General features: G+C 44.1%; 1 protein-coding gene across 1 annotated transcript in view; it reads left to right on the top strand.

The window, feature by feature from the left end:
- The first annotated feature begins 14,218 nt into the window (after positions 1-14,218).
- Positions 14,219-27,793, top strand: part of CCDC80 (coiled-coil domain containing 80) — a 36,002-nt gene continuing 22,427 nt past the window's right edge. The window contains exons 1-3 of the mRNA XM_077884329.1: positions 14,219-15,123; positions 15,543-17,383; positions 25,270-25,426. Of these exons, the coding sequence (XP_077740455.1) occupies positions 15,554-17,383; positions 25,270-25,426 (1,987 nt within the window). The 5' untranslated portion in view covers positions 14,219-15,123; positions 15,543-15,553. The remainder of the gene's footprint in view (positions 15,124-15,542; positions 17,384-25,269; positions 25,427-27,793) is intronic.

Below are 27,793 nucleotides of genomic sequence, written 5' to 3' on the forward strand. Positions count from 1 at the left end.
GAACTGGGTTTCCATTTCAGCTATGCACACAAGCACTGTGTGCCCCAGAGACTAGATTTCCTTGCCTGTGAAATGGAGATGATACCTGCTGTGAGAATTGAATAGTGTATGTAGAACATTCAGCCCACTGCTTATCTCATGGTGTTCACTCCTTCTTTCATTCGGCAATGTTTAGTGGATATTTACACTATGTCTGGCCATGTGCAAGGCACTGGAAATTTATCAGTGAATAAACAGACATGGTTCCTGCTCTCATGGAGCTTACAATATGGTGGAAGAGGCAGACATTAAGAATGATGCAAATCATAGTTTGATAAATAAGTAAAAGTTAATTCTGACTAAAAATTAGTTCCATTTCCCTTCTCATTTGTAATAAAGAGAACACCGATTCTTTGTAGGTTCACTTATGAGAATTAACTGAATTGCTGCATGTGAATCCACTTTGGAAATTCTAAAGCTCTCTATAGATGCCCATTGCTATATTTGTAACAAAAAATGGATCACACACCCACTGTCTGCAAGGCCCTAGGGCAAGTAAAAGAGGAGCTGGACACGGTTCTCCTTGCCCCTGCTGGGGGAAGGTAGGACAACTGGGTACTGCGAGCTACAATTCCAGGCAGAAAGTACTAAAAAGTGTTTTGAGAGAGGAAGGGGGGAAATTTGGAGGCAGCAGAGACAGGCTTGATTGAGAAGCTCAAGAAGACTTTATGGAGCAGGTATATTGAACTGGCCTTGACAGGGAGCACTTGGACTTGAAATCAGGAAACCGAATAGGCAAAAGCACAGGAGTGAGAGACAAGGGGAAACAAAGAAACAGTATGTGGTGCATTTTGGCTGGATTGAAGGAAGTGTTAATGGCAGTAGTTGGCAACTAAGAGTTTTGACAAGTAGTTTGAGATCAGGTCATAAAGGACCTTGAATGCCAAGCTATGGAGTATGACCTGTGTTTTTGACAGCTGCAAGCCATGGAAGGAATTTGAGTAAGACAGTAACATGACTGGAGCTGTGAGTCAAGAAGAGTAATCATCCTATAACAGTGTGTCAAAAGGAGTGTTATGACTTTCAAAATAATTTTGCTGAAGCCCCTGGAGAGGGAGATTTTGAAGTCTTATATTTTGTCTTCTTGAAATCCAGGGTCTTGAAGACATCAGAATCAGAGTGGTCTAGGGAACTTGAAGTATTCTTGTACCTGTCTCTACTGAGACACGTAGAAAATAAACTTCTTTCTCCAAATAATATGGAACTCATAATGTAGGTGTGAGCTCCATATTATTTGCGGTTGCAAATAATTTGTGGTTGCAAAAAAATTTGTGCTTTGCAACCACATCTCTCATTTGCCTTAGCATGGGTCATGTTACCTCATCTCATAGAAATAGACAAGAGAGACACCAGGAGGTAAAAACAATCGCTCTAAAGACTAAGCTGCTATGACTCACCATTCTAAAAGGTACACACCAGACCCGGTTTCACACACACTCAGGGCTGTGACTTTAGCACTCAGTAATGGCTGATCAGAGCAGCTTAATGAAATATCCTTGCTTCTGGAATTCCCATGGGCTGCAGCACAGAACAAGCTGACCCTGACCCCCTCCCTCCACACCCAAGAGCCTCTCAGAGCCAAAACAGCTGTGGGAGATGAGTGGCAGCTAGTCAGCCAATCAACAAACAGCTGATGGATGACATGTTCCATATGTGACTCTACAGAGGAGGGAGCCAAGTTGCCCTACCCAGCTGGGTTCAGAACCTCTTGACTGAAAGAGAATAACAGATGTTCATTTAAAAAGTCCAACTGCAAACCCTAAACATGATTTTACTGCACAAATACATGCCAGTGAATATTTGGAGCATAAGAACATTCTTTTTTTTTTTTTTTTTTTTTTTTTTTTGCCAGCCCTCACAGGGCGTTTGGAAGACAGACACAGAGAAAGGTCTACATATTTCTAATCTTTATCACATTTCCATGATGAACTCCAGAGAGTGTGAGACACTGTCTTGGTATGTCCTACAGAGCTCTCAAGGCTTGCACTGGGTTTGTTTAGAGCTGGGGCAAACATGGGACTGGTCTTTTTATTCCCAAGGCGAGGAGAATAATTAAGTAGGAGCAAGATAGGTAGCTGAAGGCTTTGTATCATTACTTCATATATAAGTTTTCACATTAAATTAACACATTTGGCATGAGTTTACCAACATAGAAGAAAAGGACACTAAGCCATTGACATAAGCTTTTAAAGAATTCAAAGTCTAAGATTTAAAATTCCCTTCATCCAAATAAGCAACTGGCAACTAGGGTTGGGCCTCATGATGTACATATTATGTAATGAAGAGAGGCAGCCAGAGGTTAAGCCCTTTTTCCCCAATGATGAGCAAGGAAGTGGAAATTTCCTACCATTGAGAAGATCACCTGAAGGCCTGTTCTTCAAAAGCTTCACCTTGCTGCCTTGGCCCAAAGACCAAAGTGTTTATGGCCAATGTGTGAAGTTGAGCTCTGTAAAGGACAAAGAAGATGCCAGAAATGTCTTGAAAGGTTGTTTGGGCTGGTCTTTGGACTCTAGTCTATTTGTGGCTCTGTCTTGTCGAAACTGCCTCCAACGTCTTTCTAGCTCAATTACAAGAAGGCCTGAGCTTCCACCTCTATATCAAGATTTCCTGACCTCTCGATCTTTCTTTGAGGGCATTACTCTATAAGGAGGAAAGGAGAAAATTGGTTTAAATTAACTAGAGGTTCTGGGTATCCAGGCCAACCTTTCCTGGTACTTCACTTGGGGATAGAGTTAAATTTACTTTAAGAAACCAGGTGATACCTGTGAGGATTGTGAGAGTAGAAATGGACTCCAATAGGCACTCAGATTGTTGTGCTGGATCCCAAAACACTGGAGGTAGGTCAAGAGACCAAGGTAGGATTCATGGAGCAGAGGTCACAGGCAGAGCTGGGATAGACCTAGCATGGGAGTAAACCCCTAGTCTCAGAATGCTGAATCACCTAAAAATACACCCATAGTCACCTGCAATTGCACTCAGTGACTGAGATCCCAGGGCATGCTTCCTGCCTTGTGTAAACTGTTTTTGGTACAATTGATTAGTGGAATTATTTTAGATTTCTAAAGGAGCTTCTGACACAATGGGCATAGACTTTTTCCTTTTCAGTTGACAACATATGTCTGCTATTTCTACTGTGGACTTGTATAGGGCGGGAAAGTTCAAATAATTTCTTAAAAATTATTAATACAATGCCTCTCATTATATAGGTGTGTTTCCAAATTGCTTTAAGGAGCTCCCTTGGAAAATACAAGAAGTCCTTACTGCTTAACAAAAATGTAACCCTGAGAGAAGACCACTGAAATCAATCCATCTCAACAAGTAGTAAATGAAATAGCCAATAGTTCAAAGTTTGTTTGCAACTTTATCTTGAAGTTTGAGAGAAAAATATACAGTTTATTTTAGGTGTAGCATATTGAGTTGTAATTGCAAATGTGTGCCCTATTCTTAGGATGATGAAGGAATGACTCAGCCCTTGCTTTGGGGCAGAGTAAAATTTTCCCAACCAAACTGCATAATGTGACTTGGTATCCATCACTTCACAGTGGACTTTTATAGCATAGTCCCAATGAGGATCACATTTTTAAGCTTATTCAATGGCTTTTCAATGGCTCTTCACTGGTCTTTCTGAAAGACCCATTTCCAAATAATTTTCATGGGAAGTACCAATCATTTTTTTTATCCTTATTGATTTTGTTTTCTGCCAGTTTTCTGAGTGTAACTTTAGCAGTTCTTCACTGTTTCTTGTTAGATAAAGATGCCAATTGATGGGGACCGTTGTGACATGGAGAACAACACTTGGGAACTAACTTTGTAAGTAGATAGTCCACTACTTTTGTATTATTATGACACTAGCTTCTTCTCTACCTTGTGTCTTTAGATAACAATTATGATGACAGGTATTTCATTAATTTTTTTTTTTTCTCTGGGACGCCTTGGTGGCTCAGTGGTTGAGTGTCTGCCTTCGGCCCAGGGCATGATCCTGGAGTCCCGGGATTGAGTCCCATATCGGGGTCGCTGCATGGAGCCTGCTTCTCCCTCTGCCTGTGTCTCTGCCTCCTTCTCTCTCTGTGTCTCTCATGAATAAATAAATAAAAATCTTTAAAAAAACAATTTTTTTTTCTCAAAGGCAAGCCAAGGAAATGACTTCAATTCATACACAGTAATCATAGTAACCGTAGACTCCCAGAATCTTCAAGGCAAAATATTCACCTGGGGTAGCCACTCTCCAAATGTATAAATTCTCTGCAAAGGAACCCCTATTTTAACACTTTGTTCAACAAGGAGCTTACTACCTCCCCAGGCATCTCTTTCCATGTTTGAACAGCTCTGGTATTGATACCATTTTCCTTATAGTAAGCTGAAATCTTATCTAGTATTTGGGCGTATGTAAGTACAGCTGTCGGATGCTGGAAAAACACAGTGGGGAAAAGTGAGGGAAAAAATTAACTGAGTTATTTTTGCCATGGAGACAAATTAAGTTTGAATAGTTGGGTGAACATTTAACTGGCTCTGCTGCAGTTGAAAACACAGAAAAGCAATTGTTCTTTTAAGCATCTGTCAGACTGTCATGCTCTGAATATCCACAGAACAAATAGTTTGGAATTTCTAAGTACTTCAATAAACTGGGTGTATATTAAACATTTAAACAATAAAATATTTATTAAAAAAAACTCTTAAAAATAACCTCTGGATTTAAAATCTTTTTTTTTTTTTTTTTGCTATATGTCCATCTATATTCACTTACTGAATCAGAAATCTTGATAATTTAGACATACTAGCTCACCATGAACAGGTGTACATGTGTCATGTCTAATGCCCATCTATTTTGAGACAACACTTAAATGTAAAATAATTTAAAGTTATAATATTTTTAAAATCAAATAAATTATTTTATTTCCAAAAATAAAATTAAAGGCATGATTTTCCTTTTTTTAAAAAAATATTTTATTTCTTTATTCATGAGAGACACATAGAGAGAGGCAGAGACATGGGCAGAGGAAGAAGCAGGCTCTCTGTGAGGATTCTGATGCGGGAATCAATCCCAGGACCCCAGGACCATGACTCGAGCCAAAGGCAGATGCTCAACCAGGTGCCCTAAAGGCATCATTTTCTTTCCTGCCTTTTTTCTTTTCTTAAATTATAGACAGGTTAATTTAGGTGCAACATGGTAAAAAAAAAAAAAAATTATTTCCATCTTATTCCAAGTTTACAGTCAGGAAATTTTTTAAAAAGATTTTATTTATTTATTCATAAGAGACACACAGAGAGAGAAAGGCAGAGACATAGGCAGAGGGAGAAGCAGGCTCCATGCAGGGAGCTCAATGTGGGACTCAATCCGGGAACCCCAGGATCACACCCTGGGCTGAAAGCAGACGCTTAACCGGTGAGTCACCCAGGTGTCCCAGGAAAATTCTTTTATGATTAAGTTATTAAAACCCTTAATTAATGGAATCACTGCTCGATTTCCAATGCAATTGCACTACTTTTTAATTGAAGACAGAGTCTCTAGGGCTCCACTTTCCCTTCATACATGAGGATGTTTACAATTCAGTGTACCTTTTAAGATATGACTGGGGAGTTTCACAGGTCCCTGAATTTTGTGCAACTCACATTCAAACCATCCAGTGATATTCTTCTGAAGACCGTGGCCCTGAAGGTCATGCATTCCTCTTGCTTCTCTAGGGCACCTTCACACTCATCTGTTGGTTAAAGTTCAAAATCTTCTTTGCAGGAGGAAATCCCAGGGTCCCAAGCTCCACTCAGGCATTATACTGCCGGTCTATTATCTCACAACTGCTTTCAGCTTGATCTGACTTTACACCATCAGATTTCCGTGGTTACTGCTAGACACAGTGCCTATTTTTCAGTTCACTTCTAGACCAGAGGAGCCTTGAGTTTTCTCTCTAAAGTTCTCTCTTACTGTTGAGGAATTTGCAGCAGGAATGAAACATTGATATTTGAGGAAAATTACAGTGACAACCATTGAGGGGATAGATTGGAAGGACGAGTCTGGTGGCCAGAAGACCAACTGGAAGACTTTTGCAGCTGTAGAGAGGTGAAAGCCAACAGGTGACACAGGGTGTCAGCACTACACTGCCTTTTGATTTTATGACAGATTGGCACAAAATACTTAATAGGTGATTCCTCTTCTAGTGGTTAATCATTTCTCTTTGTGTTTGGTGTTTAGCACTCTGTTTGATCCTTTAGCTCCTTCCATTGCTCCAGTAGCCTTTTGTCTTAGGCTGGACGCTTGAGGTTATGGGCTGTTCTTGTGCAGGCACTGTTCCCCTCTCCCCCAAGTAGCTGAGTGTTAGCGTTGTGGTAGGCACATTGCATACATTAAAAATAGCCATTCATAGTCCGATCCATAAAGACGGAAGGTAAAATAGTGGTTTCCGGGGGCAAAGGAAAGGCAGGCAACAGAGAGCAATCTTTAATAGGTAGAACTGTTTATTCCCCAAATGAATGAGACCATATAATGTTTGTCCTTCTCAGATTGACTTACTTCACTCAGCATAATACCCTCCAGTTCCATCCACGTTGAAGCAAATGGTGGGTATTTGTCATTTCTAATGGCTGAGGAATATTCCATTGTATACATAGACCACAGTTTGGGAAGATGAAAAGGTTCTGGAGATGAACATTGGTGATGGTTGCACAACAATGTGAATGCATTTAATGGTGCTCAACTGAACACTTAAAAATCATTAAATTGAAAAAAATCATTAAAATGGTAAATGTTATGTTATCTATATTTTACCACAATGAACAAACAACAAAAAGATTGAGAACTTCTGGGGCAAATCAACACAGAAATTTGCCCTTCTTCAAGATACTTCACTTGTGTGAATCAACAAATTCCCTGTTGTTTACAGCAGTTAGCTATGGATTTCCGGTAAGCATGAAGCACTCTAATAAAATCATTGTTAGAGAAAGATTAACCCTATTATTTATATTAAAAATAACCATTCACATTTTAATAGATGAAGGAACTGAGAGGTTCAGGTAGGTTGACAGCTTGCCCAAGTCACACAATTAGTGAGCAGGGAACCTTGGATTCCAGTCTAAGGCTTGTTTGGCTGTAAATGTTGTACGGCCTACTCTTAGGCAAAACAAATCTATGAATATATGAAATCCCCAACCGTGGGAACTAGGAACTATTCCCCAACCAGGAACAGGAATTTCTTTTTTTTTTTCAATCTAAGTTGTTTCTCTTGTTTTTGATGCAGTTACTTACCAACATTTATTTGCACTGACTGAATTTCCTGAGAGTTAATGCCAACACTTCTGTCAAAATCCACCATTGAAAATTATTTGTAAAGGGACCACATGCTTTTATTTTCCATATTTAACTTTTAAATAAAAGTAACATTTAAAGCTTTAGAATGTTACCTGTTAACATATTCAGAATGAATTTTGCTTTGAACTTTTAAAACTCACTTTGAAGACCGCATTGTATTTGATCTTTATTCTGGAATTTTTGCAACAGACTTTGGTTAAAAATATTTAAGTTATAACAATATAGTTTTTTTTTTAAGATTTTATTATTTATTCATGAGAGACACAGAGAGAGAGAGAGGGAGAGGAGAGAGGCAGAGACACAGGCAGAGGGAGAAGCAGGCTCCATGCAGGGAGCCTGATGTGGGACTCGATCCCGGGTCTCTAGGATCAGGCTCTGGGCTGAAGGCAGTGCTAAACCACTGAGCCACCTGGGCTGCCCTAACAATATAGGTTTTAAACAGAAATTCCTGAGATGTGGTTACAAACTAATATGACTTTTTAGGAAACAGTGGAATCCAAATTCATATCACTGACTTCAGAGCAAACATCTTGGGAAACTGTACATAGTAATATTTCAATGGTTCATTCACAGAAACACATAAGAAGTACTTATTCTATGTCAGACACTCAGAGAGTTTTTGAAATTCCTTTTTTTTTTTTTGTATTTCTTCTAAAGCCAGTTAATGACCCATGCAGAAAGCTTATTTATTTATTTATTTATTTATTTATTTATTTATTTGATTTTATTTATTTACTTAAGAGAGAGAGAATGCACAGAGGGAGATGGAGAGGGAAAAGCAGATTCCCTGCTGAGGAGAGAATCTGACATGCGGCTTGATTCCAGGACCACGAGATCATGACCTGAGCTGAAGGCAGATGCTTAACTGACTGAGCCACCCAGGTGCCCAGAAAACTTACTGCTTTATAATCATCTATTATGTTGACCCAACCAGAAATATACAATGTGATCATCTATTTTGTCCTATAGACATGGCTTCTAGAGACTTCAGGCCATGACTAAAACTCAACGCCAACTTCAGAGGTTGAAGAATTAACAAAGTGGAAAATATGATAAAGATTCCTTTGTATGTAGCGGACAACTGCTCTGGTAAGTCTTGCACTTGGTAATATCTAATCACCCAATCTTAAACAGTACTTTTCTTCCTTCATTTGCTATTACTTTTCCCTACAGTGTTTTTCTCTTCAGTGCTTATCTCTCCCTAATAGAATGTGAGTTGCCTGAGAGCAGAGACTTGTCTGTTGCTGTATTCCTAACCCTGGAATAATGCCCAACACATAAAAAGCGCCGCATCAATAGTTTTTGAATGAATGAATGAAAAAAATGAAGATTTAAAAAAAATGAAGATTTATATTACTTCACATAAATGTTTTGCTTTAATTTCACAATTCCATAATTCAATGAAAGAATAAGGTCTCATTTTGATGATGTACAGTGCCACGGTTGTGTTACTACTATTATTATTCAATAAATAGGGACAAAGGGATTCTTTGGTTCATTAGCAGTGTAGATTCTCTTCTTCTGTTCTTTCTTACTTTAAGGTGATAAGTCATAGTTGGGTTGCCTTCTGGAACAGTGCTGTCTCTCTTTTTAACTGTATTAGAGAGGACAGACTTCCCATTTTTGTACCATAACTACACGCAGGGTGCTAAGAAGGTGCAAAATAAGTGTAGGGTTACTCCATGTTTTTAGAAGCTTAAAGCTGTGCTTGGAAGAACAAGAGCCCATATTTGAAGTACAAAACAATTAGAAGAGTGATGTTGTCCTACAGGATACCTTCGCAGAGAAAGGAGAATGATTTGTGTTAGGGCTTCTCAGAAAACTGTATGGAGAAGAGAATACTGGGCCTGGACATTGAGAAATGAGCTGAATGTGGACACGTGCGTTAAGGACCTGTTGAGAAAGGTCAGAAGGAACATGTGATTCAAGCTGTGGGGCACCGGAAAACAGCATGTGCTCTCACCTTCCTCTCACCGCATCAGCTGGTCCTCTTCCATGTCCTCGGCTCCTCGTCTTTTAAATATTGTGCTTCAGGCCACAGGACTCTTCCTCTCCACGAGTACTCACTCCTTGAATGACTTCTTCCAGCCTCATGCTTTAAACAGCCTCCCAAATTTACAATTCCAGCCCCAATCCTCCTTGACGTCCAGACTCACATACCAATTGCCAGCTGGACCTCTGTACCACAGTGTCTAATAGGATTTTCAAACATAACATTTGATTGTTTCTTCCCCAAACTACTCCCATAAGTCTGTCTTGAAAATACATACCGAAGAGGATGACTTTTCTGTACCCATACTCCTGCAGCGGCCTAATTTAAGCGACCACACTTGCTCTAGTGTGCTTAAGTGTCACTTGCTCTAGTACAATGTCTTCCTAACTGGTCTCTCTGCTGCCATTCTCTATTCATCGTGTAGCACCCATAGTTATCGATTCAAATTGTGTATCAGTTCTGGCCACATCCTTGCTTAAAATCCTTGAAACACTGCTCTTCTGCAACACACTTGGGTAACAGAGTTTGCCTCAGTGACTGTGTACCTGCTATTCCCTCTGCTTAGAATGTTCTTCTCCTCCCCCAATACTTGGGTGTCTAGCTCCAGTAGCTTCACTTAAAACCATTATCCTTGACCCCTATCTAAAATGGCCCACCCTCCCTTCAGCAGTTTTTAATCCCTTCTCTTTAAAAAAAACCCTTCCAACCACTTATCTGAGTATAGGTATATGTATATTTTTTTATATTTTTGTTTCCTGTTTCCTACCACTGGAATAGAGTTTCCATGAGGTCAGGGAGTGTTTGTTCATTGCTATATCCCTTGTGACCAGAGCAATGCCTGGCACTGAATAAATATCTGTTGAATGAATGAACTGCCGTCCTGTTGGTTATCCCCTCCTTACGTAAGGTGGTATCCTGAGTGATGTGATCAAAATCCAGAGTGCAGGCTCAATACAGAGAAACAGCAAGTGAAAGATGGGGCAACCCTAGAAGAGCAAGTGCAGCAGACAGAACCAAGATGGGGACCAGGAAAATGAAGATGGAAGGACTGTCAGGTAATCCAGTGCCACCCAGTTTATCTCGGACTCTCGCAGACTCCAGTCCACTCTAGAGCCTATGAAACATACCAAGCAAGATTTTTCAGTGCCACATAGTAACTCCTCTTTCTGGGGAAAGCCTGCTCCAGGAATCTAAGGAGCAAACTCTCCAACAGGAATGGACTCTATGCATATTGGCTGCAGCCATAGTCAGCACTGAACTTTTTTTACAAGAAAGTTGGCAGTACTGCTGTGGAAATATAATTGATATTTGTTTAATTTCTCCAATGGGCTGTGAACTTCTAAGGGGAACAGACTTCCTAGTTCGGTACCGTTCCTGATACAAAGTTTGCACTATTGGCAAACATTCCAGAGAATGGCTGAAAGAAGGGGGAACAAATGGTTCAGTGATCTCTTCTTGGCTATACCCACAGGTGTGAAGAGCAGCATACTTAGAGTTTACCTCTTTAAACTAGACTGATAGAAATCTTTTGCATGCATTGAATGGCCAATAGTTAAGACTTTGAACATGGTACTATCTATCCCTTCCCAACACAGAACTAATGCTCCGAGCAGCAAACTGATATGCCCACAAATTTACATCTATTGCACAGACAGAATGGCAACCAATGTAGATCTAAACTTCAAATTATTGACCTTAAAGATTTACAATAAGCTATTAGGTTATTCGCATAATTTCTTAATCTCTGCTAGGGCAAGATCTTTCAATTTGTTCTAAGTTAGGAGTTCAAAATTCTCTTCATTAAATAACTTTCCACTTGGAATAAAAGGGGGCCCTTTATGGCTCCCTCAACAAGCTCTAAAGTAAAATAAATGAATAAAAAAGAATATTGATGGCTATTTCCCAATAGCTTTGGCCATTATCCTGTCAAGTATTCCTTACTTTTATTTATTTTTTAAAATAGACCTATTTATCAACTGTGGATTGAACACATGACCCTGTTGACTTTCCAGAAACAACCCCAGATTGTTTTTTCTTGGGGATTAGCCTTTCTCAGAGCCTCTCTGGGTTGGCAGTTTCCTGAATTAACACATTGCTGGCTTTCTCCTGGACCGTGTTGTTTATTTCTTTCATTATCTTACCCTGTGAATACTGAGAAAGAGGATAATTCTTTTTCATTCTGAAGGACATACATGTGGTCTTCATTCTTAAGAAGGAACGTTTGATTAAGGTCTGCAAATGAAAAGGAAAAGCACAAATCAGTATCTTCAATGTGCAATTCGATGTCTCTGCCACAAAGGTGTGATGAAATGGCTCTGTTATTTTCCAGAGTCTTCATCCCAGGGTGCCGAGCCTTAGGCCAGTGTGTGACTGACCAGTTAGCACACCTCCTTCTGGATGCCTCTTTACATTTATTCCAACCACCAAATAATTACTGCTACCTTCATGTCGCTAAAGCCATTCTGTTTCACACACTCATTTCCTTTCCTTCCTCTAAATTACTGTGCAACCGGTGTCAGGCAGTTTCAACACAGTGAAATTCCCAAACTAGCATTTCTAAAATCTACTTTCAAATTTGATTCCTTTTACCTTTGTCTGACTCAACAGTCATCTCTTTGAAATCTCTTTTCTCAGCTAATGGGTTAATGTTTCTTTTTTAGGTTGAAGAAAAAAATGGAAAGATCTAAGTGGGAGGGTTTTTTTTTTTTTTTTTTTAATACAGAGCTCTTAAAAGTCTTGGACTAGAGCTTGAGAATCTTTAGAAACCACATATCATGATAGGATTCTCCAGAAAGGAATGGATGCTAACCTGCTTCCTAGTTACTTTTATTAAGTATGTGCTCCCTGGACTTCTGAGGTCTCAGGGAAGACTTTAGGTATTGAGGTGGAAAAATCCTGAACAGGTAGAGAAACCCCACATTGCCAGTCTGCCTGTGAGGGGGATGGGGACCTCTGGGGAGACGTGGAAGTGGTCTAGTCAGTCCCCTCCCACCTGTGTGTTTAGCGCGCCATCTAGTGAAGCTCGCAGAAGGGAGAAAGCCTGAGGGCCGCAGGAAGACACACTCAGCTCAAGGTTGGGCTGTCTTCCCCTCTGGGTCAAATCCTTTGGCAAAACTGTGTTTCAACTCTGCCAGTGCGCAGGTGATGAATGTTGTATGCATCGTTAGAAGGTTGGTGAAAGTCATGGGATACTTAAGAAGAAGGATAAAAGATATTAAGGACTTATTAAGAAAGGCAAAAAGTACTGCTATACAGTCATCCCAGAAAGTAGCACTCGAAAATTATAAGTACTCTGGCTAAGCAAACAAATAATACTTCTGTATGAATATGAGAAACACAAAAAAGGAATTGAAGGAAGGGAAAAAAGAGAAGGCATGGGGAGAAAATGAGAGAGGCATGATGCTTTCTAGGTAGTTCTAAACCTGGGTTCAAATTTCAGAGCTACCATTTGCCATTTGTGTGATGGTAGGCAATTTACTTAAACTTACTAAGCTTCAATACATTCATCTGTAAGGTGGGCATCATCCCACCTATCTTGTAGGGATGCTGTGAGGGATAGATAAAGGAAGGTATGAAAGCACCAAGCCCAGAGACCCAGGTGAAAATGCTCAACAAATGGTAGTGCTACTAAAGGGGAAAAGACAAAAGGAAAAGAGAAGAAAAGAGGTCTCAGCAAAGGATAGTGTGGAACACAGTATGATCTGAGAAAGGAAATAACATCTGGGACTGTCCAACTTTGCAGAAGGCATTGATTTGGTCAACTTAACAGGTGAATCCCATGAAAGGGGATGTCGTCTCTGACTCCAGTGGACAGAAGGCCTCCGTCTGAGGTCCACCTTTGTTACTGCTCACAAGGGTCAGAAAGGGCTCCACAGGAGAGCCCTTCTTGTCACATCTCGTCTCGGTGAGCTGAGAAGACTACACTCAACACCCTACAGGTCTTTAGCTCAGTGCTGGGAGCTTATGTGAAGGAAAGGTGAATGTGACCAGTCAGAGATGGGGCCGATCAAGGGGTAGCAATTAGGAATCAGTATTTAGCCGGTAAGGGTAGCCACTTACATGGCCTAGCTTGAAGAAGCCTTCTGAGAATCCTGGGTTGCCACTGTCTGTGCCAGTTAATACCAACTGAATGATGCTCTTTGAGACTGGAAGAAGTATCTGTGTGCCCTGAGAATATTGAGATCATCACCAGATGAGAGATCAGATCTCTCATCACCAAAAGCTGAATGCCCTTGGCAGAGCCAGGAGGTGGATACACAGAGCTGCCTCAGTCTCTCTTTTGGAACCTGATCTGGTGACTTCAAAGGATGGCCTAAAATCCTCCAGACTCCTGAAACCTCTGGAGAGCACAATCAATCCTGTGCTACACTCCCACAGCAGCCTCCCTCCCCAGTCCCATCCTCCGAGGAAGCTCCTAGCCTAGCATCTCTAGCCAGAGCCCAGAACTGGAGATCATAATGCCCTTCCCTTGATGTAATGCCAACCACAAGCTCAGGGGAACAGCAGCCATTGCCTGCCATTTCTAACCTTTTCCCAGCTTCCTTCCATGCCAAGGAGAAAACGAGGAACAAGAACTCAGTAATATGATCCCCAATTAACATAAAATAAAAACAACCCAGTCATGTTTTCCATGGGCTTTTCCAACCTCAAACTAAACACATAAAAGGAGGAGAAAGAGATAAAAATATACACATGGAACTATAAATATATATGCTGTCCGCGGATGTACAGCCAAGCACCCTGACCCAAATGAGTATCTGTCTCTAGGAAAACTGAGCAGCCAGATGCAGAAATCTGAGAATTTTCCGTTTCCAAAGTGCAGTGTGATTCCAGACAGGAAGGGAAAGTATCCTGATTCCTTGGCATGGAAGGGGTTAAGTCCTCAGCCATCCTATCCTAAAGTGATTTATGATGATGTGTAGCCTTTCAAAACTTTCCCCCACCCCAAAGCACAGCCCTCTCCTTCCCCACGGAGTCCACTCTCAACGTGCTGAAGTGGGAAGGAGGTGGTGTTTTGCTGATCTGTTAAATTCTTAGCGAAGTTTCCTTGATTTCCAGCGGCTGCTGTTGTTGGGAGTTTGGTTTGGATCAAAACTGAGGTTGTCCTGGCATTTCTGGGACCGAGTCCAGGCAAGAGGAAGAAGAAAAAGAAGGAGAAGGAAAAGAAGAGGAAAGAAAGAAAGAAAAAAAAAAAGGTGGAGAGACGTAAAGGAGGGGACAAGCGCAGGAAAAGAAAAAAAAAGTCCTTTTTCAACATCACATTCCTGTGTTTTCCCTCAGCCTGGAAAACATATTAATCCCAGTGCTTTCACGCTCGGAAACAAAGGGACTCAGCCAGACTGTGGGGGAAAGGGTGATAAGAAGGATCCTGGAACTCTAAAGAGAGAGAGAGGAAGATTGAGGAGTAGCTGGGACTCCACTCTCAGGGGCCCCTGCGTCGCCGGCACAGGGGACTGGCACACACAGCCACTCGGGACGAGCAGAAACTACAGACAAATGGAGATGCAAAGCCTCGCAAGGACAGCTCCTTTCCCCTCATCCTACTTGTCAAGAAGGTGAAAAGACAGCCAGGGGAAAGAGGAAAGCAGCTCGGCCGGGGTCAGGACAGGCGGTGGCCGGTGGCGCCTTTGGGAGCCGGAGCTGCCCGCACCCCCCTTTGTGCTGCTGAGCCTGAGCCGGGCTGCGGAGAAGGAGGCTTGGGAGGAAGAGGATCTCATGTAGGAGACCGTCCTGGGACCACGCCTGGGATTGCCTTTTAAACCCTCTGCATTCCATCTCCATGAGCCACAACGTAAGTGTGCAGTCCCTTCTGTCCTTGGGGTGCTTGCTTGTGTCTTTGTCGCTCATTTGAAGGCACGAACTAGGAGTGTTGTGATTCGTGTGCCCAGTGTGCCTTTGCCCTGGAGCATCCGAGCGCCGGCCCTGCCCGGCTGGCCTTCCTGCTTCCTGCGACTGTCCCTGTGGAGCGCTACAGATTACCTGGGTTTGAAAGCAACAGGCTGTCACCCTTCTTGCCAGCGCCTGACCTCCCTGCCTCGCCTCTCACCGCCCCTTCCCCCCACCCCCCACCCCTTGGCCAAGACAGAGAAAGAGAAAATGCCCAGTTCTGTTTGCAATTAAATGATTTTTCTTTTTCTTCTCTCTCTCTCTCTCTTTTTCTCTCCATTCTCCCTCTTCCTCCCCGCCTTCCGACCCTGCTGCCTTTCAAAGCGGATTGCACAATGACATGGACAACGGCACTCAGCTTTGCCATGCTGGTGGCAGTGTGGCTGGTGTGCGGCTCCGAACCCCACCTCCCTGCCGCGAAGAGGGGGAGCCACGGGGCGCGGGGAGCACCCCTGGTGTCCCCAGCCCCCAGAAGGCCGGCCCGGCTTCTGAGGCACGCGGGGAGGTCCCGGGGGATCGGGAGAGGCGCCCTGGAGGAGCCGAGCCTCCCGCCCCCCCTAAGGAGGAGGGGTGTGCCGGTGCCCAGGGCGGCGCCCCCCGCGCCCCCCGCGCCCCCCGCGCCGCCGCGCATCAGCGGGGCCCCCGCGAGGCCTAAGCAGAGACCAGGGGCCCCCAGGTCTCCCCGGGACATGATCCGAGACGAGGGGACCTCGGCTCGCTCGAGGCCCTTGCGTTGGCCCGCGGGGTCCGGCTCGCCCAACGTCCTGGCCAGCTTTGCGGGCAAGAGCAGGGTGTGGGTCATCTCGGCCCCTCACGCCTCCGAGGGCTACTACCGGCTCATGATGAGCCTGCTGAAGGACGACGTGTACTGCGAGCTGGCGGAGAGGCACATCCAGCAGATCGTGCTGTTCCACCGCGCGGGCGACGAGGGGGGCAAGGTGCGCAGGATCGGCAGCGACGGCCGCGTGCGGGAGCAGCGCCTGGAGCCGGGCCTCGTGCCCAAGCTGATGAGCTTCCTGCAGCTGGAGCACGGCAAGTTCGGCATGGTGCTGCTGCGCAAGACGCTGCAGGTGGAGGAGCGCTACCCGTACCCCGTCCGGCTGGAGGCCCTGTACGAGCTCATCGACCAGGGCCCCGTCCGCAGGCTGGAGAAGATCCGGCAGAAGGGCTTCGTGCAGAAATGCAAGGCCTCCGGGGTCGAGGGCCAGGTGCTGCAGGAGGACGGCAGCGACGGCGGCGGCGGAGCGGGCAAGCAGGGCCGCGCGCCGGGGCCGCCCTCCAGGGCCGGCCGGCCCACCGCGCCCCCCGCCCCCGCCCCGACCCCGACCCCGACCCCGACCCCCAGGGCCGCCACCCCGCCTCCCGCCGCAGCCCCCGGCCGCCCCGCGAGCCCCACGGCCCCGCCCGCCACGCAGAGGCCCGGGACCCCCAGGGCGCCCCCGTCCTCCGCCGCCCCGCACGGCCTCTCCCCGCAGCCGCGGAGGGAGAGGCCGCAGGGCGCCCGCAGGCCCGGCAAGGCGGGCGGCTCGGAGAGCCTGGCCGCGCCCCCCCCCACGGCGCCCGGGCAGGGGCAGGGGCAGGGGCAGGGGCAGGGGCAGGAGCACGGGCAGGGGCACGGGCAGGGGCACGGGCAGGGGCAGGGGCAGGCCGCGCGCGCCCGGGACAACCGCACCGACCGGCGGGAGCACGGCCCCCGGGGCCCCGAGGGCGGGCCCGCGCACCCCAAGCCCGCCAAGGGCAAGGCCGCCCCGAAGAAAGGCCAGGACAGAACCGGGAGCAACGAGTACGAGAGTAAGTATGACCCCGGCAGGCCCGGCGCCTCTCAGCGGGACCCCGAGCTGCGGGGGGGCGACGGCCGCGCTCCCAAGGCCAAGGCCAGGGAGGCCAAAAAGCACGAGAAGCTCGAGAAGCTCGAGAAGCTCGAGAAGCCCGAGAAGGAGAAGAGGAAGAAGCTGAAAAGCGAGAAGGCAGACAAGTTGCTCAAGGCGAAGAAGGAAAAGGCTGAGAAAAAGAGCCGGCAGGAGAAGGAGAAGAGCAAGAAGAAAAAGGCAGGTAAAACGGAGCAGGAGGGCTACCTGACGCCCACGGCGCAGCACGTGGCGCACAGTCCCGGGAAGTCGGTGACCCACCTGCTGGGGTCCTTTGAAGGCAAGCGGAGGCTGCTCGTAAGTAATCTTCTCCCCAGCTTTGTTCTGTGGGCTGACGCAGGGCAGGGGCGTATGGGTGCTTTATTTATTTATTTATTTAAAAAAATTTTTTTTTTCTAAAATCATGTTGCTGGATGGCAGACTGTGGCTGAACCTGTGCCACGTCCGGGAGATCAGGAGGCTTGTCTTGAAAGGGCTGCCAGGCCAGAAGCTCCTCTTGGTTTGGTGCTCTGTGGCCCCAAGGTTGCAGACTCAGTGGCCACGGGCCCTTAGACCTAAGCGTAAGGAAGCACCTCTGCTGGGGTTCTTCCAAACCCGTCCTTACCCATCCCCCATCCTGAGCTCTCTCTTCCAACGGAGAGTTCTTATTTTATTTTATTTTATTTTATTTTATTTTATTTTATTTATGCATGAGAGACATAGAGAGAGAGAGGGAGAGAAGCAGAGACCCAGGCAGAGGGAGAAGCAGGCTCCATGCAGGGAGCCCCACGTGGGACTTGATCCCAGGTCTCCAGGATCAGGCCCTGGGCTGAAGGCGGGGCTAAACCGCTGAGCCACCCGGGCTGCCCCCCAACGGGGAGTTCTGAGTATAGCCTCCCTTTTACCAAGTTCAAAGAATAAAAGAAGAACAAAGGAGTTCCTAAAAGGGCAAGCGTTGACTAAGGTCACAACTTGGGCAAAGGATTTATCTCTTCGTGAGCTTTGGAACTAGAAGCATGCGCATGGGGAACTGGTCAAGGTTTTTCCTTTTTCTCCTGGTTAGGTCTATATGAGAGTGGAAGCCTCAAAGAGGAAAGTAAGGCAGCTTGGGTGGAGAGTGGGCATGTATGACTGGGAGCCGGGAAGGGCCCTTGTCGGTGTGACCCTCCCAGATACTTTAAAACCAGCTGGTTGAAGTCTTCTCCCCTCCAAGACTGCCTCTCCCATCACTGTCCAAGTAAGAGGCCAAAAAGACAGAATGGGGAACTGGGTTACTTGTCCAATCTCCAGTACGCTAGAGACAGAGGTCAGTTTGTCCTGTGTCTCTGTCAAATGAGTGTGTATGTGTGTGTGCGTGCGTGTGCACGTGCGTGCTTGCATGCAGGTGAAAGGAGATAAGCAAGTCTTGCTTTCACTTTGCCTTTCAGTGTTCCTGAAGCCACTGATACTGAGCAAGCCATAGGTCCATCTCAAGAGCTCTCTCTCTTTGGGTCATTACTTGCCTCCATCCAAAGAATGATAAAAGAATCTAGTCAAGCCCTGGGAAGCCTTTGGAAAGAAATCAATCCCATCCTAAATGTAAGGGCAGTTCTCATCAGCCACGTGAGAGTGGCTCCTTCTCCTCTCCATGTCTCCTTGTCCCCTCTTTTAGTGCCCTTCCAAGATCTTTACCCCTTCTTAATGCTGTCATTTTACTTACTCCAGGCTGTCAAGGGGGAGAAGGTGCAATACAATCATTGCAGAGAAAAGGATCAGTAAATTAATGTCACGCAGTGTGGGTCAGGAACGATTTTTTTCCGATACATGGGTGGGAAGGAGACATCTCATGCCACTGAGGACAGCATTTGTCCTACTAAAGGCACAAGGTGACCGCAGCCTGCATTATCCCCATCCAAAGAAATAGACACTCTTCTCTCAAGGCATCTCTCAAAGGGGCTTTTACTTTTTCCAGTCTGGTCTAAATTTGGATTAATGATCTGAGCAGAAAGGCGCTGGTGTCCATTGATCGTTAGCGGTCTCAAAAAATTTAAATTTGCATTTGAAATGTTACTCAGAGCAGAATCCCTGGTGGTGTTTATCATGGGTGGGGTATGTCCCAAAATTCTCTTATCAGGTCCACAATGATGTACCTGTGTATTAGAAAAAAACTCAAGTTTTCATTGATTCTACAGGTTTGTGTGTGTGTCTGCTGTTATGTATTTTTTTTTTTGTATATTTTACCCATTTTTAAACAGAGCTTTAAAGTATATAACGTAACTAGCAGAGGATAGGCTGTATGCTAGAGCAGTTTGACAGCTACTTGGTTATTTTCAGAGTACATAAATTTAAATGAGAATATTTTAGTCAGAGCCAAAGGAATCATTCATTTCAGAGGAGCATTCTATCCGGTACTTAAATGTTTGTTACAGAACCCCAGGGAGCCAACTGCTCTCTTTGTGGTGTGGGCAAACCTTACTAGTGTGCTGCTCCTGAGGACCTAGGACTTTGTCCAGGAGGCTAAAGCACATCACCCAAGCCTGGCCATTCAGGCAACGGGGCAGGTGAAGTGTTCCTCTGGGCAGCTTTTAAGCAGGGGGAAAATAATCATGGGTAAAATATCAGGATTGTAATTGTGCACCCATCTGGCAAATACTTCCATTGCCCCTGGTTTGTGAGTCAAAAGAAAGAGGTTTTCATACTCTTTCCCCGATATTAGTCATGCCTTTCTTTTCTCCCCTTTTGCTCTACTCCCTTAGTCAGGGATTTGAAAGCCCAGCTGGGTATTTTCTGCTTTAAGCAGTAACCCTGATCATAAATTTCTAGCAAATGAAATTCAAGCGACAGCCTCTGCTGATGTCATGTGAGGCAAAACAGAACCCAGCTGGGATTGCTCATTGCCATGAGCAAAGAGTGTTGCTCTTTGGGGCTGGCAAGAGAACCGGGTTTGTTATTAGGAAGAAAGTACCAATAGGAGGCAGTTCAGTCTTACCATCCCACATGTGCCCAGCTGATGATCATATCAGAAATGTGTTTTCTGGAAAGCTTATATCTAAAATGCGAATGGATTAGAAAAGACAAGATGAAATAAAAAAATGATACGATCTCAAAAGACGGAGAGAAAAGAAATCTATTTCACCAGGCAGAGAAGAGACTTGGGTTTCTGGGTGAAAGTGCTGGTTGGTGCCATGTATCTTTTTTCCACTCATTTTCCCCATGAAACATGCTGATGTTATTCAGGAAGTTTGGTGATTCAATTAATATTCACTAAGGCTTACCACTCTGCGAGCTGTAAAAAGACCCTGACAACATGCACCTCCAACTGGCCTCGGCCTACTCCGTGTGCTCAAACCGAAATGAGGTTAGATGCCAAGAAATCATGCAGGACTTTTAGCTCATCTTCCCAGTTTTTCAGTAACCTGATGCCCAAACTACAATATATCATACACTCCTAGGGCTTTACATTTATTTATATCATTCTTTGGATGTGAAAATATCGTGTAGCTGCTCCTTACCCCCTTTTTAGAGAAACAATGGCCACAGTGGTGAACAGCATCCGAGGGGCCTTTCAAGGAGCTGCAGGTAGAACCAGGTGTTCTATTCTGAGGCCAGAGGTCAGTCCTTCAAACCCTCTGCCTCTCAGTCTATAAATCAGAAAAGGGCACATCCCGCAAGGTGCTTTGCCGAAGCTGTGAGGTTTAACTGTCACAACAACCCTATGAGGAAGGACTTATTAACTCCACTGTACAATCAAGAAAAAAAGCTTAGAGAGTTTGAGAAGTTTCCCAAGGTGTGTAGCTAATACCTGGCAAAGTCAGAATTAGAACTCAGGTCTGTTTAATTTTAGTTCATACTCCAGCCACTCTCCTCATTCTGCCTTCCTATGGGTGTGAGCCTCCATGGTCATATGCCATAAAGTGGAGGGGAAACTGAGATACTATCCTGTTAGTTAATCAATGCAAATGTTTTAGAATTCACTTTTAACCTTAAATTACTCAGATAAATGGGAAGGTCTATCAATTGTCAACATTTTGTGCTAAGCAACAGTGTAGAGACTCTGTCCTTAATACCCAGCTGGTTCTCTTCACCTGAGCTCTCTGGCTTGTCCGGGGGTCAGTCGAGAACGACAGAATGAATCCCAGTTAACCCGACCCCTCAGACTGGTTGGTGCCAGTTCGGGGTTGACAACGGTACGGATATAGAAGAGGCATTTATCACTAAAACATTGGACTACGTGGAGTAGAGCTGAAAAGCCATCAGCTTGTGCCCTGAGATGTACCCACTTGTCATGAGCAAGAGGCCTCATAATGCAGAATTACAGACTCAATTTCAACTTTAAGCACACTGGAGACTGAATCTCCTGTAATTCAGTTGGGTTCATACATTTAAACTTACCTCAGAAATTTGGGTACTGGGAGAATAATCAACTTATTTGGTTTAATTTTAGAAAGGGGTATTAAGCTCTGCTTTACTAAGGCGTACTACTAGCTTGAATGATACTTTCAGAGTCCTGTAAAGATCTAGTGCTTTGAGCCTAACACAATGCTTAGAATAAGCTGAGACCTAAAATACCTTCCCTCTCGCATCTCCCCATTCTGGTTTGCTCCTTTCACTTATGCAGACTGGCTTCATTATATTCTGAGGCTCCTTGTGCCAACGCACCAGTTGGAACAGAAACGTAAAAAAGAACCACAACGCAGTTCTGAATTCATGATACGTGCCCTGATTTATCACCACCAAACTGGAAAGAGGCCAAGTGTCAGACAATAATGTTTAGTGAGAAGTGCGAGGATGCTCTTTTTACGAAGAGGGGACTGGACACGGTTACCATTTCAAACACCATTTGAAAGACTGCCAAACTCAACAATGAATGGGACGGAGGTGTCAGTACACAAGGAAAGAGTGGCTGAAATATGTTCCCCTGGTCAGCCTCTTCTACTGTCCCTGAGGCAAGCTAGAGAGTAGATTAAATGCAAAAGAGGGGTGGGTCCTTCAGCAGCTGGTTTGCAGGCGGCATCTGGCATCTAGACATTTCTAAGCAGGGGACCACCCCTCCTCTCCTCTGTCTGGAGTGATCTATGGAACCTGAGGAACAGAGGCCAGCATTTGAACAGCAATTGAAAGGAGCAAGTGGCCATTGTGGGCTAGGAAAGATGTTAAGGAGGATGCTGCATTTGAAGACTGCCTGTGTGCCATTAAGGTGGAGGGGAGGGGAGAGCGTCCTGGGTGGAAGAGGTAGGCGCCAAGGCAGAGGAAGGAATGAGAGTCAGCTCCTCAGAGGCAACACACACCTAGGGTGCTTGTGTGCACACAGCCTGTATATATTTCTCTTCTTTCTTTCTTTCTTTCTTTCTTTCTTTCTTTCTTTCTTTCTTTCTTTCTTTCTTTCTTTCTTTCTCTCTCTCTCTCTCTCTCTCTCTCTCTCTCTCTCTCTTTCTTTCTTTCTTTCTTTCTTTCTTTCTTTCTTTCTTTCTTCTTGATTCTCACTACTATTATCAGGGAAGTTGTTTCATCGTAAAGATGCAAAGGCCAAGCTTCATGAGGCTAAGTGGCCTGGTGGAGGCTAAAGCTAGCCAGCGTTGAACAAGGAACAAGTGCAGACCCTGCCACTTTGACTACAGTCCCCCTTTCTCTGTGCCACTCTGCCCAGATTCCTTTCATTTCATAACTGAGACCAATCTGGCCATGGAGTGACGAGGTCACGTAAGGGAGGAACAGGAGGAAAGGTTAGCAAGGGGGAGCCTGGGGCCAGGTTGTGGAGGGAGGAAATGAGTCATGCAAAATAAATGTCACCTCATGGGTAGGTTAAGGCATCCCTCAGCACAGGTCCTGAGGTGAAAATAAACATCAGGGCTCTTTATTTATTTATGTCGCTTCCCACTGGGTACCCAGTGGCCTCAGGCTACTGTGTTCAGAGGTTCTAAGAGAAGCTGCCAGGCGGGGTGGGGGGAAGGTCCTGTATTATTCTATGCTGTCTGAAATTCCCAGTTGTGCACAAGAGGGAGAAACAGACCAGAGGGAGCTTTGAGGAATCTTGTAATCCCGTCCTATCATGATCTGGCCACGGGCTGTAAAGGTCCATGGCAAAGTATGACAAGAATGAAATGGAATCTCTGTATGGCTTTGAAGTTACAAAGGCAGGTGATTATCAGTCATCTAGCACGTGGGCAGCTGTGCCCTACAGACTCCTCTAAATATATTCTAAATACAGGTATATCCTTCGCTTAGAGAAGCGAGTCCAAAATCATTACTAGTAAATCTTACCTTTGTTTCTATTTTGTGTTTTCACTTAAACATTCATTTATTTCAAAATAGTGCGTTTGTGAGCAAAGAAAGGCCAGAAGGAAAAACCTAAAACCAACCGAAAAGAAAGTTCCATCAAAACCTGGAAAAATATGTTCAAATGTCATAAAACCAATTAAACTGACAAAGAAAGCAAAAATACCATCACCATATCTTTTTATAGCCACTTCAAATCTCTCTTAAGGCTAAGTATGAATCCATGAATACATTTAGCGAAATATTATTTTTCCTCTTGGGAAATTGCATTTCTAAAATAAGCATGTTCTACCCACCTTGGTCCTCTGAACTGGCATGTAAACACAAACTCAAAAATAAACAAAATCATGGCTACTTAAATAAATAACAACCTGAGGGAAAAAAATAACTTCATCCCAGAAGAATCTTTGTTAATGTTCCATTCAAAAGTTATTGAACACATGATTTCCACGAGGGGTAGTATTTTGTCAAGCACACGGAATTTTTAAAAGAGAAAGCCTGCAGGCAACAATAAACACATCTCTGACAGAGAAGGATAAATAGCAGTATCAAGCTGGGAGCAGATTTACTAACCATTCTGATAAAGTCTTTGGAAGAGGTTAACTACATGGCACCTCCCCCTCCCCCCCCCAAAAAATGCCAAGCTAATAGCCACAAACTTCAGAAATATTTTGTAAGGTTTGATGGGTAAGTAGAAAAGTGGCTGATAAATTTGAATGTGGTCAGGTTTGAGAAAGTGTATAGAGAGGCTGGTCTCGAAGCCAAGTGATTAGTTAGCAGACAGTGAATCGACAGTGTTCATGCAGACAACAGCCTAGTGAACTATTTGGAGTCAGAGAGCTCAACAAAGACCTGGTGATCATCAGAATGAAATTTCACGTCCTTCCATCTCCAGGGTGAAGAGCACCATGCCCGCTCACTCGTGGCGTGTGGTACATAGTTATGGTTTCCGCCCATGAAAAACCTGGTAAAATTGGAGAAGGCTCATTAAAAGTCTACAAAAATAACCAAGGAAGTAGAAAAGCTTTTATATCCAGTTAGATGGAAACATTGAGACATTCTTAGGGCATTCAACAGGAGCCCTAAAAATGGAGGGTATCCTCCTTTTTATCCAAAATTACAAAATATGCTTTCCCAGATGGCTCTGGTAACTGCAGCATCTCTTTCTTTTGCTCTGTCTTTCCTCTTTTTTCCCCCAGAAGTCAGGGATTCAAAGTGAGCATGAAAGACACACAGGGGCTAGTTGATAAATGCCAGGTCTGAGTTATATATAGAAGGCTGAACTGAAAGAGTAAAATCCATCCTGTTAGGGGTCTCTAGCATCAAAGAGGTCTGCCACAAGCTCTGTACAGGCCCAGTGTGACAAAACATAGGACATAAAGCCATCCCAAAAATTTTCTGCAAGGTTGCCTAGAAAACACTCTTAAATCGTTGAATGTTCCATAGTGCCCGAGGCCTGGCTAGGAAGCTCTGTCAACCCCGTGGGACATGAAACAAAAGAGTAGTAACCATTGAATTCACAAATGTCTGAGCACCCAGTTAGGGTAATAAAGACCAAAGGAAGGTAGGGGGTTAGCACTTATGGAACAATGATTACATGTCAAGTACTCTGTAACGTTCACAACAGCCTTGCAAAATAAGTATTCCTGTGCCAAGTTCACAAATGAAAAACCTAGGATGGCTGAAGACTAGCAATAAAGATAACTAGTGGGAATAGATAACTCTAAGGTATCTGGAGCCATTAAAAAAAAAAAAAAAAAAGAAGGGGACCTTTCCACATGGCCTGTCTTGGCCCTCATTATGCTAACTGCCCAGTAGAACACCTTGGTTTAGTTGACTTTAGTGTCAGTCACTACCCAGCCCCCTATTCCAAATCATCCCTTTGGATTTTGCCTCTGCGGGCAACTATCATTGTGAACTAATGTTTGCTTGCCTCCACCCACCTCTAGCTGATCACGGCTCCGAAGGCTGAGAACAACATGTATGTGCAGCAGCGAGATGAGTATCTGGAAAGTTTCTGCAAGATGGCCACCAGGAAGATCTCTGTGATCACCATCTTCGGCCCTTTCAACAACAGCACCATGAAAATCGACCACTTCCAGCTAGGTTCTCTTAAATATTTTAATTGCATTATTGTTTTTCTCCTATTTAAGGTAGGGCAAACTTTATGGGAGAGGTCAGCGGGGAATGAAGAGGAAAATTCAGATATTCAGAGGGTTCTTTCCTTGTGGTAACAAAGGTCAGTTTACCTCCTATTTATGTAACTATTCTGGATGGTTTTGGTGTAAGATTTTTGGCACTTTAAAATGAAAAAACATGCAAGCATTCTATGATTTGAAAGTCAATAATGTGGAGAAAAATCAGAGAAGCAATACAGTTGGTGGGAGAGCCGGTAGGGTACGTAGACAGTTTCTTCTGGATGCGGAATCTTCTTGCCTGTGAATAATACCATCTGATCTTCCTGCTGCCTTCATGCTGCAGGTGACTCACTCACAGATGGGGACCTGCCAGACCCTTGGAAGCACTTGACTCTGGCAAGCCTGGGGAGGGCTGAGAAAGGCTATTTAGCTAAATGAAAAGTCACTGAAAATATGGACTATCCTGCACCCAAGTCTTTTGGAGAGCCAAAGAATTTGGCTCAATGTAGAGTTTTCACAATTTTTCATATTAATGGTGCGTGTGAGGCTCATGAGGCGTACAGCTCAGCACTGGGCAGCTAACTCCTTGCAGTTCTCATGGGAATGTTGCAAGAATTAACTGTGAATAGTTTGATCGCAGAGTCAGAAGCCGCAGATCTGACCCACCCAATTTCTTTTACAATCATTACATCTCTGGGGCTTTATGTTTAAAAAAAAAACCAAAAAAACAAAAAAACACAACTTTTTCCCTTCATGCATTCTCTACTTTTTAAACTTTTTATTTTAACTACAACGAAAGTCCTTCATACTTTACCAGTTGCATATCCTGCATATTTTTCATAAAGTACATCTCCTCTGAAAGAATATAAAACATATTTTCCCTATTAGTTAACATTTAACTTCAATATATATGACACATTATCTCACAGATTTTTCTGTCATGTGATCTTGATGTAATAGAATGCATAGCAGTCATAATTATGTCATGACAATGCCAATTTGATTTGAATATTGTCTGGCTTCTAAATAATATTTAAAAAAAACTTTTTTTTATATTTTAAAAATTGTACCTAAGGGGCATCTGGGTGGCTCAGATGGCTAAGCATCTGACTCTTGGTCTCAGCTCTGGTCTTATTCTCAGGGACATGAGTTCAGGCCTCATGTTGGGCTCCACATGGGGCATGGAGCCTACTTAAAAAAATTGTGGTTAAAACACATGATCCAACCTTTTCTTTCTTTCTTTCTTTCTTTCTTTCTTTCTTTCTTTCTTTCTTTCTTTCTTTCTTTCTTTCTCTTCTTTCTTTCTTTCTTTTTTTGAGGGAGAGAGACAGAGAGACAGGGAGAGATAGGGAGGGTCAGAGGGAGAAGGAGAGAGAGAGAGAGAGAGAAGCCTAAGTAGGCTCCATGCCCAGTACAGAGCCTGACACGGGGCTGGATCTCACAGCCCGGAGATCATGACCTGAGCTGAAATCAAGAGCTGGATGCCCAACCAACTGAGCCACCGAGGTGCCCTGAGCCTGACCTTCTTAACTGATTTTTAAGTGTACGATACAGTATTGGTAACGATAGGCACAATATTGAACAGCAGGTCTCTAGGTACATTACGACTCTGGGTCAGATTCAGATATGAAGTTTCAGTTATGCATTCTCTATTTTTATTAGCTCACTTTCCCCTGAGTTAGCTCCAAAGGAAAATAAATACCATCCTTTCCAATGCCCCATCATAAAACACTGCAAATCAGTGATTGGTTTGTGGACATTAATCCCTGTGCTGCATGTATGTTTGGGAGGGAAAGCAACAACAACAATGAAGCCCTTAACCATGACAACAATAATCATACAAACAGAAGACACAAAAGAAGTTCTAAAGTCAAACAGACTTTAGAAACAAATAATTCAAATCCACAGTCTCCACTTACTTGTTGTGTGACTTTGGGCAAGTTGCTTCCTAAGCCTCAGCCTAGAAGATAATTACATATATTTCATGGGCTACGGTAAGGATTTCGTAAGATAACACCTATGAATATCTGTCATATAAAAAATACTATTGTGTGGTCATCATCATCATCACCATTTTTTCTGGCAGGCTTCTGGAGATCAATGAGCTGTCACAGGGACTAGAACACCTATAGTTAAAAAGTACTTGCAGTTGCTTTCTGCTAATTACAGAATGTTGACGGGGAACCCCCACAACTGCCCTTCCAGGTGACAAGGTACATTACTACTCCGGGTCATAAAACCAAAGCCCAAAAAAGACTAATACTACAAAGACACATATTTAGTGTTTAACTGAGACTCAACCATTTGCTTCTGGATTTTCAAATAACAGCAAGAG

The sequence above is a fragment of the Canis aureus genome, chromosome 35 (genome assembly GCF_053574225.1).
Source record: "Canis aureus isolate CA01 chromosome 35, VMU_Caureus_v.1.0, whole genome shotgun sequence".
Lineage (NCBI taxonomy): Eukaryota > Metazoa > Chordata > Mammalia > Carnivora > Canidae > Canis > Canis aureus.